Source organism: Colletes latitarsis, chromosome 10, assembly GCF_051014445.1.
Source record: "Colletes latitarsis isolate SP2378_abdomen chromosome 10, iyColLati1, whole genome shotgun sequence".
In the NCBI taxonomy this organism is placed as follows: Eukaryota; Metazoa; Arthropoda; class Insecta; order Hymenoptera; family Colletidae; genus Colletes; species Colletes latitarsis.
This window is the reverse complement of record NC_135143.1, coordinates 23,560,068-23,576,056: the sequence shown is the minus strand read 5'-3', so window position 1 is coordinate 23,576,056 and position 15,989 is coordinate 23,560,068. Positions and strand designations below refer to the sequence as shown.

General features: G+C 39.2%; 1 protein-coding gene across 3 annotated transcripts in view; it reads right to left on the bottom strand.

Annotated features, from left to right (window-relative positions):
* Window positions 1-2,781: 2,781 nt before the first annotated feature.
* Window positions 2,782-15,989, bottom strand: part of Cad99c (cadherin 99C) — a 131,423-nt gene continuing 118,215 nt past the window's right edge. For all 3 annotated transcript variants that reach the window (XM_076775447.1, XM_076775448.1, XM_076775449.1), the window contains 13 exons: window positions 15,588-15,875; window positions 14,553-14,870; window positions 13,828-13,968; window positions 13,410-13,694; window positions 13,021-13,194; window positions 12,491-12,700; window positions 11,967-12,098; window positions 11,779-11,895; window positions 9,667-10,065; window positions 8,772-9,400; window positions 8,119-8,349; window positions 7,168-7,397; window positions 2,782-6,031 (listed from right to left, as the gene is read on the bottom strand). In XM_076775447.1, the coding sequence (XP_076631562.1) occupies window positions 5,712-6,031; window positions 7,168-7,397; window positions 8,119-8,349; window positions 8,772-9,400; window positions 9,667-10,065; window positions 11,779-11,895; window positions 11,967-12,098; window positions 12,491-12,700; window positions 13,021-13,194; window positions 13,410-13,694; window positions 13,828-13,968; window positions 14,553-14,870; window positions 15,588-15,875 (3,474 nt within the window). In that variant the 3' untranslated portion in view covers window positions 2,782-5,711. The remainder of the gene's footprint in view (window positions 6,032-7,167; window positions 7,398-8,118; window positions 8,350-8,771; window positions 9,401-9,666; window positions 10,066-11,778; window positions 11,896-11,966; window positions 12,099-12,490; window positions 12,701-13,020; window positions 13,195-13,409; window positions 13,695-13,827; window positions 13,969-14,552; window positions 14,871-15,587; window positions 15,876-15,989) is intronic.

The window sequence follows — 15,989 nt, the reverse complement described above, 5'->3', positions numbered from 1 at the left end:
TTAATCAGTATTTAAAATAACTATCTTGCTCAATATATTTCTAGGCGAAAAATAAAAGGAATAGAATTTTTTTTATTTTAATTGCTTAGAAAATTGAGGAATCGTTTACTACCGATCCAGTTTGAGGAACATTGATCTGGGAATTTTGTTTTTATCATTAAATACAAAATGGTATATTCCAATTTCCACCTCTCAAAGTGAATTTCCACAGCAAAGGAAAAAACTTGCTCAATATCTATACAAAAAAATACTTAGTTCCATTTAAAAATATAACAGTAACCTTAATTTTGTTTCTGTAATTTCTAGTTGTACGAAATTAGTTTGTGCCTCATCCTGTATATACAGGGTGTTCGGCCACCCCTGGGAAAAATTTTGATGGAGGATTCTAGAGGCCAAAATAAGACGAAAATCAAGAATACCAATTTGTTGATGGAGGCTTCGTTAAAAAGTTATTAACAATTAAATTCAAAAATTTCAAATCGTTCTGGAAAAATTATTTTCGGTTGCGGGGGTCAATTACAATAATTTTTGGTCAATAGACATACCCCCGAAATCCTACCCACTTTCGAGAAAAAAATTCGAGAAGATGTGAAATTTTTCGACGGAAAAAAAAAAATTTCAAATCGTTTTGGAAAAATTATTTTCGGTTGCGGGGGTCAATTACAATAATTTTTGGTGAATAGACGTACCCCCGAAATCTTGCGCATTTTCGAGAAAAAATTCATGTAAGTACAGTGGGAGATCTCGGTTATCCAAAGACTTCTGTTTACCAACAGCAAACACTTGTACGTACCTTATGATTCTCTTTTGTTTCTACAGAATTTCTTCTTCGGTTATTTGCTTCGGAGTTGGAAAAAATTTTATTCGAAAATGACTAATAAAAATATTAATTCTAATTTACGAATAAATCTAAAGTCCTTTGTACGTTATTTACAAATACAATTTGACCAACTCCGATTATTGCTATATTCAAATAAATAAACGGAAAGAGTACAGAAAAGAATTCCTGCAGAAACTGGGGCGATCGATTGATAGATAAACCGGCAAAAATGGGATTCAGTGGATCCTATCGCTAGAATAAAACGTAAAAAATTGAACGATCGAGATATAAAAATGACGTAGAAATTGAAACCGCATAAAAGCATCGCGTACTTATAAAATTAATACCTTAATACATTTAGTAGATCCTCAACATGGAGTCCGTAAATTAAGAATAAAGTAAAATTCGTCATTTCCGAGCACGCTATGTCTTACTTCGAGCTTTAAATTAATTTAATTTTCGACCAAGATGGAGCTTTAGCACATCTCGGTAATAAATGTCGTCGTCTGGGTGAATAATCAATATGGTTGTTGGATCGATCGCGATGGTAAACTAGCTCGAATAACACGATCCTCAAACTTAACAACGATGAATTTTAATGACGTCGTAATATTAATATTCAACATTTATTTGTTCGTACACGCAAACACGTATGTGCAAACGCTGCCAAAAAGTGTTAAAAACGCATACGAAACTCGGTAAAATTGTTGTTATTAACTGAATACATCACTGGTGATTTACATATATATAAAATACCAGAGGAAAATTCCATTGTTAAAGCTATGTCAGAAGTCGTTGAAATGCATAATACGTGTGATATGAACTGAAGCAGCCTGCGGCGATGCTTAATTTAATGCGCAAATTGTTCGATGTACGTCGTCTCACCGAGGCTAACATTTTAACTTAACCCTGTCTCTATAAAAATAATTGAAATATTATTTTTTACACGCCTTGCATCGTTTTAAAAATATAAACAAACAAGGTGATATTATAAAAGCGAGGAATTACTGTAGTGAGATCGATCGAACCCTCTTAAGTATAATTATTTGCAATTAGTCCTCGACAGTTCAACGAGGATCACGGATCTAACAATCGTAGTGTAGGGTTGTTGTATATACAACCTGTTGAACAACGTTGCTATACTATTGTTGCAAATCATGATATGGCTCGACGTATAATTTCGTCGTGTCTATGGACTCTTCAAAAGGTTGTGGTCAGTTCTTTCTGTAGAAACTGTACTTCAGTATGCGATGAATGACGTTATTGTAATAATTTTAACTGTTTATCAACGCGGTTTAATTTAACCAGCGACTCGAGCGAAGCAACTTTAATTTATCGTTCTACGAAATTCGATCGTTCCGCAGAAAATGCTAGAGAAAGAAACATTGGACATTTTAAATCCTTGTTCTAGGCAATGAATTAGGCGAGCCACAAGAATCAACAATTAAGAAGAAACTTTTTAACTGTGCAAAAGGTGGTGTTGATACAGTAATCGATTTTAAATTAATCGAAGGTCTGGTTCGTTGCAAGATCTCTTTAACTTTTTGTCGTACAGCTATCTCTAGCTTCATAAAGTCTTATGAACTTTTCCCCGATTGATCCGTATCTGCAGGATTTTGCAATATCTTTAAAGTGGGAGTACTATGCATGAGGTTATTAGGCCAAGTGGCGCACAATTGTGCAGAACGGTTGCTCTTCTGCAGGCGTTTTTGTTTAAGCGTTTCAGGGAACGCAAGACAGCATGCAATTAAAAAATTCAGCATTACCGGGCACAATTCTATTTACAAAATAGTAAATAGAATAAAATATACAAAACTGTGTCACATTTTTTCAATTTTCTCTATACTTGTCTCGTTGTATTCGTATCAATAGAAAAATACTATTTGGCTACGTTTAAGAAATCAAATTTTACGATTCTTCTAAAATTCACGAATGTCTGAAACAAACAAAAAAACGTGTCATTATGTAAATATAATAGATTTATTAGGTATTAACAATTTTTACAGCATTCGTATCTCGGTCATCTTAAACAATACACAACTACGAGTAGATGTTAACGCTCTAGTCAACGGACTGGCGACACATACAGAATCCTGCATTATAATCTAACTAAAGTACGAATTATCAAATACCAGGCTCGATTTGTCGCGTGATTTTATAATAAATTTTAACGAAGTTAGAAAGAAACGCGAAACTAGTACGTATTCGATTATCGCGTTAAGTACAATGTCTTTAGACTTATGGTTCCCATAGTCGGATCAAAAAGAAATATCCGCTCGAAACGATTGTAAGGTTATACTTATTCTATTTTCAAAAATATCTTCGCGTACCATTGATTGTTTTCGATATCTTCCACGGGTCTAAAAATTTTCAAAAAATATTTTTGTTACGGACGAGCTACTCCACGCAATTTTTCGAATTTCATAGATTTTCGGATTCGTGAACGTGTAGCCAATTGAGTTTAATCCAACCACGATACTGTGCAAAGCTGAAAAGACGAGCGTTGTTTATTATTGGCTGGAGATTGGGCGGAGCGTGTTTTCTTTCCAGCAGTGCACAATACTTTGACACGGTGAACGCGCTCGACTCGTTCTACGTTTAACAATACCATGTCCAATATCTTGACGTATTTGAAAACAGTACGCTTTTCGATTAACCGTAAAGTGGCCGCCGCGAAACGGTCGCTCTAGAACACAGTCCGTTGAATCACATTTTTCTACCGGCTCGATCGCCAGCTGTCGGCTGCAGTCGAATTTCCGAAGCCGCAGGAGAGAGAGAAAAAAAACAAAAAGGTATAAACGACCACGTCCCGAACGAAAGGACGCGGAAAACTGATACGTGCATTTTTAAAGGATAGTTCTGCACCGACGCGGATACAAACAACGACGCGTATCATCGGTCGAATGTCGTTAAAAATAATAAAATAATATGAGCAACCGCACAGTTATAAATAGAACGATATTATTATACAATGGTTTTACGTAGGTTTTCTCATACATATACATATAATAAGTTTCACGGGCCGATAACGTTTATATAATACACACACAACATACAACATGTATACAAACATATCTGTTATAAATCTATAATTTTTTATCAATTCCTTACAGCTACGTTGGACGGTACGTTGACTCGATTCTACGTTTCCTCGCGAATCTCGCGAAAAGAATGAACGTTAACGTTTTAAGAGAAAACAAGAGATATAAACACGTCGCGTAAAGAAATAAAATCGACGGGACTATCGTGGCTACGCCATCGAGAATGGGGGACAGAGGGGGCGGGCAATAAAATATTTCACACTATAGATACAATATAAAAGTCGCTTGATGGGGGGATATCGGTATCATAAATTAGGTCATTAAATTATATTTGACACCGTAACAAACAGTATTGCGTTGGAGCGAAACGTGTAAATCACGTTAAAAATCGTTGTCTTGTAAATCGATGGCGATTTCGTTGTACAGTCTGAGGACGGGGAAATAACGTTTCCCGCCTTTTTATCGAATCGAACTTCCGTTACTACGAATATTATTCCTAACAGCGTTTGGCTTGCTGCTCGAGCTGAGATTACTCGAATTTTCGAACGCGCGTAATTCTTTTCTTTAACTTTGTTTTCGGTTAATATTCGAACAATTCCCAACTCTACGCGCAAAGACAAATACCATTCGGGGCGTTACTAGGACGGAGAACGAAACGCGAGGGTTTTTGTTCGTCGCTCGTGGAAAATACTCGCAACCTCGTTTCTGACGCGACGAGCACGCGTGGCGTTGTATTCATCGGGACAAGTCGATTCAAAGTACGTGGTGCGGAACAAATCTTGTAATTATTTAGAAATGCATTGGTATCTGTTCTCAGTTCTGTCAGTACGCGACTCGAGGGATAATACTCGTGGGGGCGGTGCGATTCCCCGGTGAATGAACGTCTCTGCAAATTTGCAATAACTCCCGCTTATAAGAAACTAAATTGGGTCCGTTACTTTTCATATGTTTGGGAAAGGTAGGATTCCTTTTATAGGGATACTTTTTATATCACGGCAAGACTGAGCTGACTTCATTTCTAATCAGAATAAGAAATAACTACTTTAAAGGACGCTTCAGTCTTTTATTTTAACCCCTTAACGCACTACTTAATGTAATTTTTCAAACGTGTATTTAATTTTGTTTAAATTTGTTCATATAAGCAATGGGCACGAAAAAGAATAGATTTGGTTTACGAATATCTCGTGAATGTAAAAATGTGTCAAGAATTTGTGACGAGTCAGACTCGTCATTTTACAGCAAAGGGTTAATTTGGAAGAAGAATTTGAATAAAAATAATCTGAATAATTCAAAACGAGTAATTTTATATATTTAGAATTGTCATTGTACGGCAAGGGATTAAACGATAAGCGCATCGAATAATAAAATTATTTCACTGTTTGAAATAACAACCGAAAACTATCACACAATTGGTAAATATTCCCAGAAAAATACACTGATAAAAGTATGAATTTTAATTTTCATTACCTTGAGAGTATCCAAACACTGCGCTCCCAGGGAAGTATCTAAAGCCGAACCTAAAAAACTTGACACACTCATGAGTCTACCATTAATCAAAAAAGGAGAATATTACAAGGTTTCAATATTCCTAAGAACCACTGCAGCAGTAGACGAAACAAAGTGGCGATTTTCTGTTTCATCTACGCGGGGAGAACCGGTTGCTTACAAGCGGGAGGTTTCCCTCGACGTCGCGACGCGCCGACCAATTCGAAAAGTCAATTCCACGTAAGAATTCCATCGCGAGTCACTGAAAAGTTTCTTCGTTATGGTACAACTCAACTCGATAAAACCGCCAACAGTTTCGCGGGTCGAGCATCAAACACCAACTCCGTATCCGCGGTTAGTTCTGTTTACAATTCCGTGGTGGTCTCCACCGGACTCTGTTCGCCCAAGTACGTGAATCCGAGATGAGAGTAATCCTTCCTTTCTCTGAACGTCACGTTGTCGTTCGATGGACTGGGACTGAGCAGATCGCCGCCGCGGTTGTAAAGGGGGTTCAAGACCGGCGTCGCGTCGTGATTGCTCAACGTATTTGCGTTGCTCGCGCTGTGGTTCTTTCTACCGAGGGTGGATCGTCGCAGGGAGTGGATGTTCGCGTCTCCGTGAGTCCCAACTATGCTGGAAGCACGCGCCGTGGTCGCCGCCTCCGAGCTCACCGGACTTTGTTGACCTTAACAAACGACAAACGCGACTATGAATCTTTCGACCCTTTCCACCGAAGTCGTTCCACGGGCGAAACGAAATTCGAAAAGTTCGGGAATTCTGTCGTAATTAATTAAGTTCGACGACGGTTCTCTGGAGGAAGTCAACAGTAAACTGTCCAAAGTAATTTTAAGTAGAGTGTTTTCGAGGCAGGAGAAATCTCTTCCTATCAAACATCACACAAACATCGCTAACAACGATTCCGGTGCTCTAGGAAAATTTTCACCGATTCGGGGATTAAAATACACCCTGTTTCCGTATTCCTCTCGACTAGTACGCTATTACCAAAGTTCAAAATTACTTTTTCAGGAGACGTTCTTCGGGGGTTAGTGCGTAATATTTAAAATTAAGTGTTGCAAGTGCTATTCGCAACACACGATTCGTTGGAAATAAATAAGTGGAACCACAAACTCGTTGCACGTGGAATGGGTAAAGAAGTTTCGCTGGAATAACTTTCGGTACACCCTGATAAGAGGAAGTATAGCTGGCGCAGCAATTCGCCTTGAACACGTGCTTGGGTCTTTTGTTATTATATCAACTATTTGTTCTCATTTATGAAAAGGATACTTGAAAGGAGCTTCTGAATTTCTACTGAAATCAGTCGACGCGTGAAAGTTTGTATTCGACTCACGAGGATTCGAAACAAAATCAAACGAAAAATTTAGTTACCATTATTCTTTGCTAATTTGTAACTGCTAGGTGATGTTGAATTCCCCCAGCTGCTATTTAACCCTTTGCACTCGAAGACTTTTCTTCGATCACCTACTGCTAACTCAAGCACACTTTCTTACAAAATAGGTAGTAAGTACTCCAAGCAAATTTGCTTATGTATTTTGTCCTATATAATCACTTTAAAACAATAATATCGTTGTGTTTCTTTAGAAGGTACATCCAAATTCTTTGCTGGATATCCCTTCAGAATGGACAGTCGAGTGCAAAGGGTTAAAATTTGTACTTTTAACCTCAATGTTTTAATTTGTATTTTTTACTTATACTTGAAAAAAGAGTCTTCAAAAGACGAACAGTAAAAAAAACTGTTAGGTTGAAATTGACACCTACAAAGACGCTAATACGTTAATAACGATAACAAAGTATTATAATTACCAGTACTTTCTCCGTGATCTTTGGTAATGTAACTGACGTTGTCCAAGCTAAACGCGTGGTTCTTGTTGCTGAAATCAAGCTGTAGATCGTTGTAACTGTCGTTGTCGTCCACGGGTACGCTCATTTGAAGCACCTGCGTCTCGTATTCCTTCAGATTAGGTTCCACGTAGACGGGATCGTAACGAGGCACGACGTACATACGCTGCATTCGTTCCTTGTACGCCTTGTATCTGCGGAAAGAGTAATCACTCTTGTATTATATTTGCTTTAGATCAACAGTGTTCGTCTTGCATGGTCGCGCGGAAAACAAGGTACACAATTCCGTGGCTATGATGCATCGCGGCACTGTTAAATATTTCCAGAGATAACTACGCCCGGAAACCTTAATTCATTCTGATGGAAGTAATAAAGAGAACAATGAATTTGCATGGTACGCGATGCTACGAGCTCCAATGAAAATTCATGCTGATACTCGAAACTACGCTTCTCTCGCGTAATAAATTTCGAAGTCACGTAGTCTTTCGTCATTTTTTAATTTACGCGCGATCGACTAATGACTCTTCTAAATCCAATGGGTTCGATCCACATTCTTAAAAATTCGAAGTCGTTGAACGTCACTTTTAAGAAATTGGGATTTAATTTTTCGCCTCGACTCTGTAACTATAGAGAATAAAAAAAAAGCTATTCGAACGATTGGAAAAATAATACCTCCTTTCGTTAAAAAATTCCAGAGGTCCCGCTTTAAAAGGATTCGTTGCAAAATATTAGTCCCATCATTTAATTAAAAAAAAAAGTAAAGTCGATATTTTTATTGATTTCTGAGAAGACCAGCGCTTTGTTTGGGCTACGTATTTTGTAGAACAACGACAAATTGTTACTGATATAATATCGAAACGTTCGATCGATGAAAACGTTGGTTAAAATTGATTGAAAGATATATGTGCAATTTACCTGGACCAGGAGACGCAGATGTAGATGATGCCAGCGATGCCAAGGATTAATATGACACAGGCGATGATTATCAACGCGTACGGGAACACTTCGCCGCTGAAGGCGATGGCAGTTTGAGTACGCACAGGTTCAGGTGGCATCATGGGTGCGTGAATGTCTATGGCGTTCGCGCGAACCAACGTGGACACGTCGAAAGTGATGTTCGTCATTGCTGGCTTCTCTATGATCGACCTGAAACGCGATTCGTACAGTTCTCGTATTCGAGAACGTCGCGACAACGCCTTGCGTGAATCGCTGATTCGAAATTACGTAGCGAAAACGTTACGTTAGTCCGCGATGACTATGAAATTTCCACGTTCCGTAACTCCTCAAAGTTGTTTACAAATTCAAGAATTAAAATATTACGCTCGAAACGGAGTCTACGTTAAGCGGAAAAAATACCACGATCTTTATATTTTATATTTTTGGTAATCTATAGTTTTAGATAAATTCAGAGCCATGAGAGCCTGATAGTTTTGTTCGTATATACTCCTGTGCATTAGTACAGTAAACAACGAAAAAGTTCAAATTAAAGAATATCAAAACTAAAGCTATTTAAATTGAATACAAATAGTTAAAACATGTCGAATCGAATTTTTGATTATGAAATTTACCTTAGAACGCGCGAGTTGTTCCTGTCCAAAATGGCTTCCGTGTCCGGATCGACCGCGTAGAACCAAACGTCGGAGTCCTGGGGATACATTTCAACGGTACCGTTTCTGGTCAGATTCTTCCTGACGGCGATCCTATCGATGCCTATCAGAAGGTTGCTCTTTTCCTCGATGATACCAGCAATTTTATCGGCCTCCTTTTGCAACGCGTCGGGCGCCGCGTCTTGAACGACCAGGATCATCAGATTCTCTTCGCCAATTAAGTTGACGATAACTGGGACGACGATCGAGTTAAAGTTGTCGGTGGAGTTAGGGTTGTCCCGGACGCGCACGTCGAATTTGAATGGAAGCTCCGTCGGATCTATATTATCGAACGTCGCGGTCGTCCTAATTATTCCGGAAGAGCTGTCCATGGCGAAGTAATCCGATCCACGTCCGCCAAGGATTTTGTACTCCAGCTTCCCGTATTTCCCGTTGTCCTTGTCGTGGGCCTTCACTTGTATCACGGTGGATGCAAATTGCGCCGTTCGCGGGATCGCCGCGAAATAACGTCCCCTCGCCAATCTTTTACTGCTCTCCGGGAAGATGAACTCTGGTTTATTGTCGTTCACGTCGAGCACTTGAATCTTCACCTGCAATCCGAGGATCGATCGAAACAAAAATTATATTCGAATCTAGTCATTTTAGGAATTTAAGAAAAATCGATTTTGTTTTGATTAAAAACAAAAATTAAAATTAAGAAATTTTTAGATAGCCAGTTGTTCTTAAGCGTTAGAGCAATTTAAATATTTAAAAATCGTTTTGACTATCCTGTAAAAGTGAAACTTCTGGAACTATGTCACTTTTCCTGCGAGGACGCGATACGAAGAAATATTCAGTTTTTTGTATTTACTCGTACCATTGTTGTGTTTCTCCCAGAATTCAAGAGACCGGACAGAGACTCTAGTTTGATCTTAATCTGGTAGGACTCGGTCGTTTCGTAGTCCAAAGCTCCTTTCTTCAGCCTCAGAGCGCAGTTCCTTTCTTCCGTCACGTTTGCTTCGAACAATCCGTTCTCGTTGCCGCTGTAGATCTCGCATTTCAGTGGCGTGGTGTCGTGTGCGTGACTATTAATGATCGTGATTATCTTGATGAGCGTGTTGTCGCCCGCGTCTTCGGGAACCTCGACGTTGTACGAATTTTCTGCGAAGCCCAGACCGATTTCTGGTGGAACCGTGGCGACGTGGCGGACGTAAATCGGCACCGTAGTCACGGACGATAGTTGAGGTTCTCCCATATCGTACGCACGCACGTCGACCTGAAACACCAACCAGTAGGGCTAACACTAAACCTAACCACGACCGCTCATATCACCATTTTTTAAATCTCGTTTAGAATTTTTAACGTACAATGTTTTCTGAGAAAAATATGTAGTCTGTTCTGTCTACCATGACCGGTTAAATTGATTGAATGATCGTTTTTAAAGTTTCGTTTAGAATTTCTAACGTACAATGTTATTTTAACGCCATGTAACTAATTTTTGTTGACTTTGTTGTAACATACGTACAATGAATTTTTCAATATTCCCTTCTATTCTTATTGTTTGTTTTCTGAGAAAAATATGTAGTCTTGCCTACCATGATCGGTTGAACGATTTATATTTTTTTATAAAAAACCGGACAAAATTAGTATCAAATTAGAGAGAATTTTCAGTTTCCACTGACTTAGACAGTGTAAGAACGCGTATTAAAAATAGTTGAACTTTACACACACGCAGTTTCGAAACTACTAGTGTTTTATCCATTATTAAGCCACTGATGGAAGCGGCAAAGCTTCCTCTTTAAAATGGTTTTTCGTTTTTGTCGATCGGACTTTCCGTTCTCGAGATATCGTAATTTATATAAAAGCGTAATTTTTAAAATTCCACTATGTCTCGCTCGCCGCCTTACGAATGCCTACTGACGCGTATTGAAATTACTAAAATTTTAATTACGTGCAGTTTCGAAATTATTAGTATTTACTCCATTGTTAAGCCATCGTCAGCAGCGGTAAAGCTTCCTCTTTGAAATGGCTTTTGGTTTTTGTCGATCCGACTTCCCGTTTCGGAGATATCGTAATTTATGTAAAAGGTAATTTTTCTTAATTCGACTATCTCTGTCTTCGTCTGACGCGTCGAACCTCTTTGTCGCGCGTGAGTGGTGCTGACCTACCCAGCGTACGTGACTGTCGTGACCCAGTTTTGCCGTAGTATTTCCAAGAATTTACTACGCGCTACTATCTGCGCGCGCGAGATCAATGGACTCGCGCGAGCGCAACAACGAAACGTAAACAAACCCTATCTCCGAAACTAGCCACCGCATCGACTTGAAATTAAAATCGCTATATCTCCGGAACTAATAAAGCTATCGACTCTCACAAACGCTCATTTTAAAGGGCATTATATCCTCTATCCAATGACTATATCAACTATTATTATTTATGCTGTCTTCTATGTTTATTTTGCAATTTACTTCGACGCTACGTATTCAAAGACGTTTCAGCAATTCCTATTGATTATACGACTGGTGTGCGATGAAACTGGATTGTTTATTTAATTGAAAATGAATTTAAATTTGTATACAGGATGCGTATTTACTATCCCAGCATTTTTTCGTAAATAATTATTTTCTCTGGAACTAACTATGGTATCAAAAACAAAATTCGCTTTCAAGGGCGTTTTATCTTCTAACAAATGAAAATTAAGAAATTTCGACGTAGTCTGTAAATTTTCTGTATGAAGTTAAAGTACTAAGTATGCAGTACACATTTTCAGTAAAAGTATTGGATATTTTTGTAGATAAAAGAGAAAGATATAGAGATATAATAGAGTGGGTTGACAGTTTGATGTCCTGGTAAAGTTCGTTTGAATATCTTCCATATTTTCAAAAAAAAAAAATTCATGAAAATCTCTTTTCAGAGCTGTTACAATGAAATCTCCTCTTAAGTGGATTTGTAGGCGTACAAGAAGGTTAGCAATTTGATTTAGTAATACCTGATACTCGGTGTCCGTTTCTTTTCGTAAATCGTCTCGTATTCTGAGCACACCGGTGTCCGGATCGATCACGAAGTATTTGCTGGCTATTCCGCGGCCGATAATTTCATATCTCACCTACGGACAGACAATAAGAATCGTTCTTCGGGTCTTGAAGAGTTTTTTATCCGAGGAACGGAAGTACGCACTTGATTTCCAGGAGCCGTGCCATCGGAATCTGTTGCTATGAGATTGATGACCGTCGTACCGATGGGAACGTCGTCGTCTAAAGTAATCGGACGTGGAACTGACGTGAACACCGGCGGAATGTCGTTAACGTCCTGGCGTAATAAGGAATCGTTATGTACCATTGTTCTTGGCTGAATAAAGGGTTATTGTTCACGACGATATTTGATAGTTTCGCGAATTAATTACTTCCCTGGATTTCGTTATTAATTCGTTAACGAGACCGAGCAATTACAAACTGTCGATTTCACTTTATGCGAGCGCTAAATTGGAAAATACAGAAACGCGTTCGACCCATTTCCTTTCAGAAATTAACTGAAACGATCTTTTCGTATTTACTTCCGTAATATTTAATTTTTCAATAAGTTTAAATAAATAAAGCCAATATCCTTCTATTGGAAACAAATCCAAGCTACCCTAGACACCGATATTTATTTTTATATTAGAATAATTTGTTGGATGTTCGTTTTAAATTATCTGTTAATACCTGAACGTTGACCACGACTCTGGTGGTGGAACCAGGTAAATCGCTGGTGTTCTCCACGGTACCAACGATCAGAATGTGCTGGCTCTCTCTCTCGTAGTCCAAACCACGAATAGTTTTTATCACGCCAGTCTTCGGGTCTATGCCAAACAGTTCCGTATCGCCTTGTTTGATCATGTACGTGATTTGCTTCTTCGTGTCCGGATCGTCGGCCTAAACACAGAATTTACGGTGTTCTTTGGACGACGAAGAACTATAAATTGCGATTCAACTACGTTTTTCTCGTACAGAATTTTATGCAAGGTTGCTCCAGTAATTATAATTTGTTCGTACGACGAGTACAATAGACTAAAAATATTTTTTAACAAAATTATCATTCATTTCGAGTGACCTTTTTACTCTTCTGTTTAGATTGACCAACAACGATAGGATTTATTTTTACTACAAATGTAACCACGGTTGCAAAATTCAGAATTTTAACTTTTTAAGCAGAAAAAAATTAATATCACTGTATTAAAAAAATTCGTTCTCACCGTCACTTGAACGACGGTGTAATCCGGCATATTTTCCTTGACACGAGCCTCGTAGCTACTTTGATGGAAAACGGGAATCTCATCCTCGACATCCACGACTTTCACCGTCACGGTGGCAGTGGCTAGACGATAATCTGGAGCGCCGTCTCTCGCGGTAACCACGAATTTATATTCCTGTAAATCAGAATTTAATATCAACCGTAATTTACGAGACGCTTTTAAACTCGACTTGCATTTAACGACGCCCATAAAGCGCATCGCGACCGACAAATTGTAGCGTTTATTAAAAGCTCGCGATCTATAAAATGTTGTCGTTTAAATGCTCGTACTACGCATACCTAAATAAAAGAATAATAAAACATTTTTATCAAATTATTCTCGAAACTTACGTCGTTTTGCTCGTAGTCTAACACTATTTTCGTGAGCACGTCTCCAGTTTCCGGGTCCACGGTGAACGGGATATCGTCCGGCGCGAAATACGTAATTTCGGCGTTGATGCCTTCGTCTGCGTCCTCTGCGTGCACACGACCGATCAATTTTCGCGCCTCTCCCTCTTTCACGGTGAACTCGTACGGTAAGTCGACGAATTCCGGATTTTTGTCGTTGATGTCAGTCACCTTGATGTTCACCGTTGCCGTACCGAACAGACCACCGGAATCCTCCGCCTTTATCAGCTATCGGAAGGAACAGTCGTCGCAGATAAAACGGCAAATTACCACGTAGCAGTTAGCAGTAACGTCGATTGCTTTTTCTTGTAAGGTGAATTTTTATCGTCGACGCTTAAACGAATCGCCTAGGAAAACTCACCAGCTGATAACGGGTCAGGTCCTCTCTGTCCAACTTCCTTATAACGGTAATGACGCCCGATTTATCGCCGATCGCGAACTGGCGCAGATCATTGCCAGAAACGATTGAGTACGACACCGGGTCGTTCTCCGGATCGATCGCCTGGGAAAACGGACGCCAATAATTCAAGTTTATCACGTTGCGTGGGAAGGATTAACGACGTCAAAAATTTAAGATCTGGCCAACCACGCAAGCAACATTTGAAACGAGGACGATGAAACCTATATCGATTCTAGATTTGAAAGAATTACTTTAGGCGTGACAAAAGTTTCTTCAAAATCTAATATATTGTGGAATGATATTTGTTTTAAATATTACTACGTTTCTATTTGCAGTTTCATGTTTCCATTTTTGTAAATAAAGCTGTGAACGTTAAATGCCCGCTGGGAAAATATATGAATTAAACACAATGCTACAGCGAAGCTCCCTAACAAAGTTCGGAATATTTTTAAAAATTCTAGGCGAACAATTCGTAACGCGAAACTATTTCTCGATCATGGGGAGTGATATCGAATATATTGACTTTTGTATTTATAAAAAAAGGATTTAACTTTCGTACAAACATATGCATTATTTTTAAAGGATGAATTCTACTTTAGTTTACAGTAATTTCACTATAGGTGGGAATTGTGGAGTCGAATGGCCCTCGTGGCGTCCATCTTCTAATATTAATTACGTATACTTACGGTGATTGTTGCAACCGTGGAATTGATCGAGGCTCCCTCGCTGACCTGTACTTCGTACACCGATTGTTGGAACACGGGACTTCTGGTGTTGGGTCCAGGAATCACGTTCACCTCGACGATCGTTTGCGAATATTTCCCGCCTTTGTCCGTCGCTTGGACTGTAATACTGTACTGTTCGCCAGTGTTCAATTTCCTCACGGACTCGATCACGCCGGTGTGTGGATCGATTTTAAATTTAAGCAGCCCGTTGTTCGATACGTGGTAAATACTGTACGTTATTTCAGCGTTTTCTCCCTGGTCGTTGTCCGTTGCTTCCACCTAGTACGTTCGAATGCAATTGAATTCTTTTGTGGCAAATTCAATAATCAAGTACGACTTTCTTCCCTCTCGCCGACAAAATAATAGTTCGATTTTCTTGATTATACAGTACCTAAAGTTTCAGTAATTCTAACGTCTTTAATGTAACCGAAAACACACGAACGTTTGAAAGTAGAGCGAAAGTTTCCCTTAATAATTACAATGTACGCTAAGAATCGATTGCTCGGGGAGTGCACAGTGTCCCCATTGGGACTGCATAAACAAGTGGCAAAAAGTTTGCGAGGACGTATATCACTGGATCCCCGTGACAAGAACCGAACGACTTCGAAATAGGAGCAGTTTTTATCACTTTCGTTGGAATTTATTTCGACGTGCTCCTCTCTTTTAAAGTTAAGCTATCCTCAACTACTCTCATAAATATAGCCGCAATTTCCCGGCGCGGTCGAGCAGAAATTGTAGTGAAACACGAAGAATTTAGTGGTGTATCTTTAGATCGTGCGCATCGTACGTAAAAATAAGAAGCTAAATTGATTCAATTACGCGAGAGCTTAACGAGAAAAATAGTTGGAATACGCGAGTCGCGACTGATTTTATTTATGGCCGGGGAACGATGTAAAGGCGGTCGTTTTCTTTCTAGTTACAATCCCCACGTAATGTTATTCCGATTTTTTTCTCGTCGTAACGACGAGGAATTAATTATAATAAACGTTTGCCTACCTTCGTTACCACTCGTTTTGTTTCGCCGGCTTGGACGGTGATCGGTGCCGTCATAGGAAGCATAGGAGCGTTATCGTTAACGTCGTTTAAAGTCACAACGAACGACAATGGCGTGGACGCCGCGACACCCGTTTTCTCTCTGGCGACCACTTGAAACCGGAAACGACCAGGACTCGGAGGATCTCGATCCAAATTCTCCTCGTTCACGATCAATGCTCCGGAAGGATCGATCGCGAAGAAATTCGATGTCAGCTCGAACGTGTACGCTGGCTTTGGATCCTCCGGGCTCTGAACATTATTATTAACATTCAATTCATTTTTATTTTATACAATTTCTTATTTTGCATTCTGAATTTGTCGATAATTGAATTTTGTATTATCTCATATTTTACAGTCAAAGTC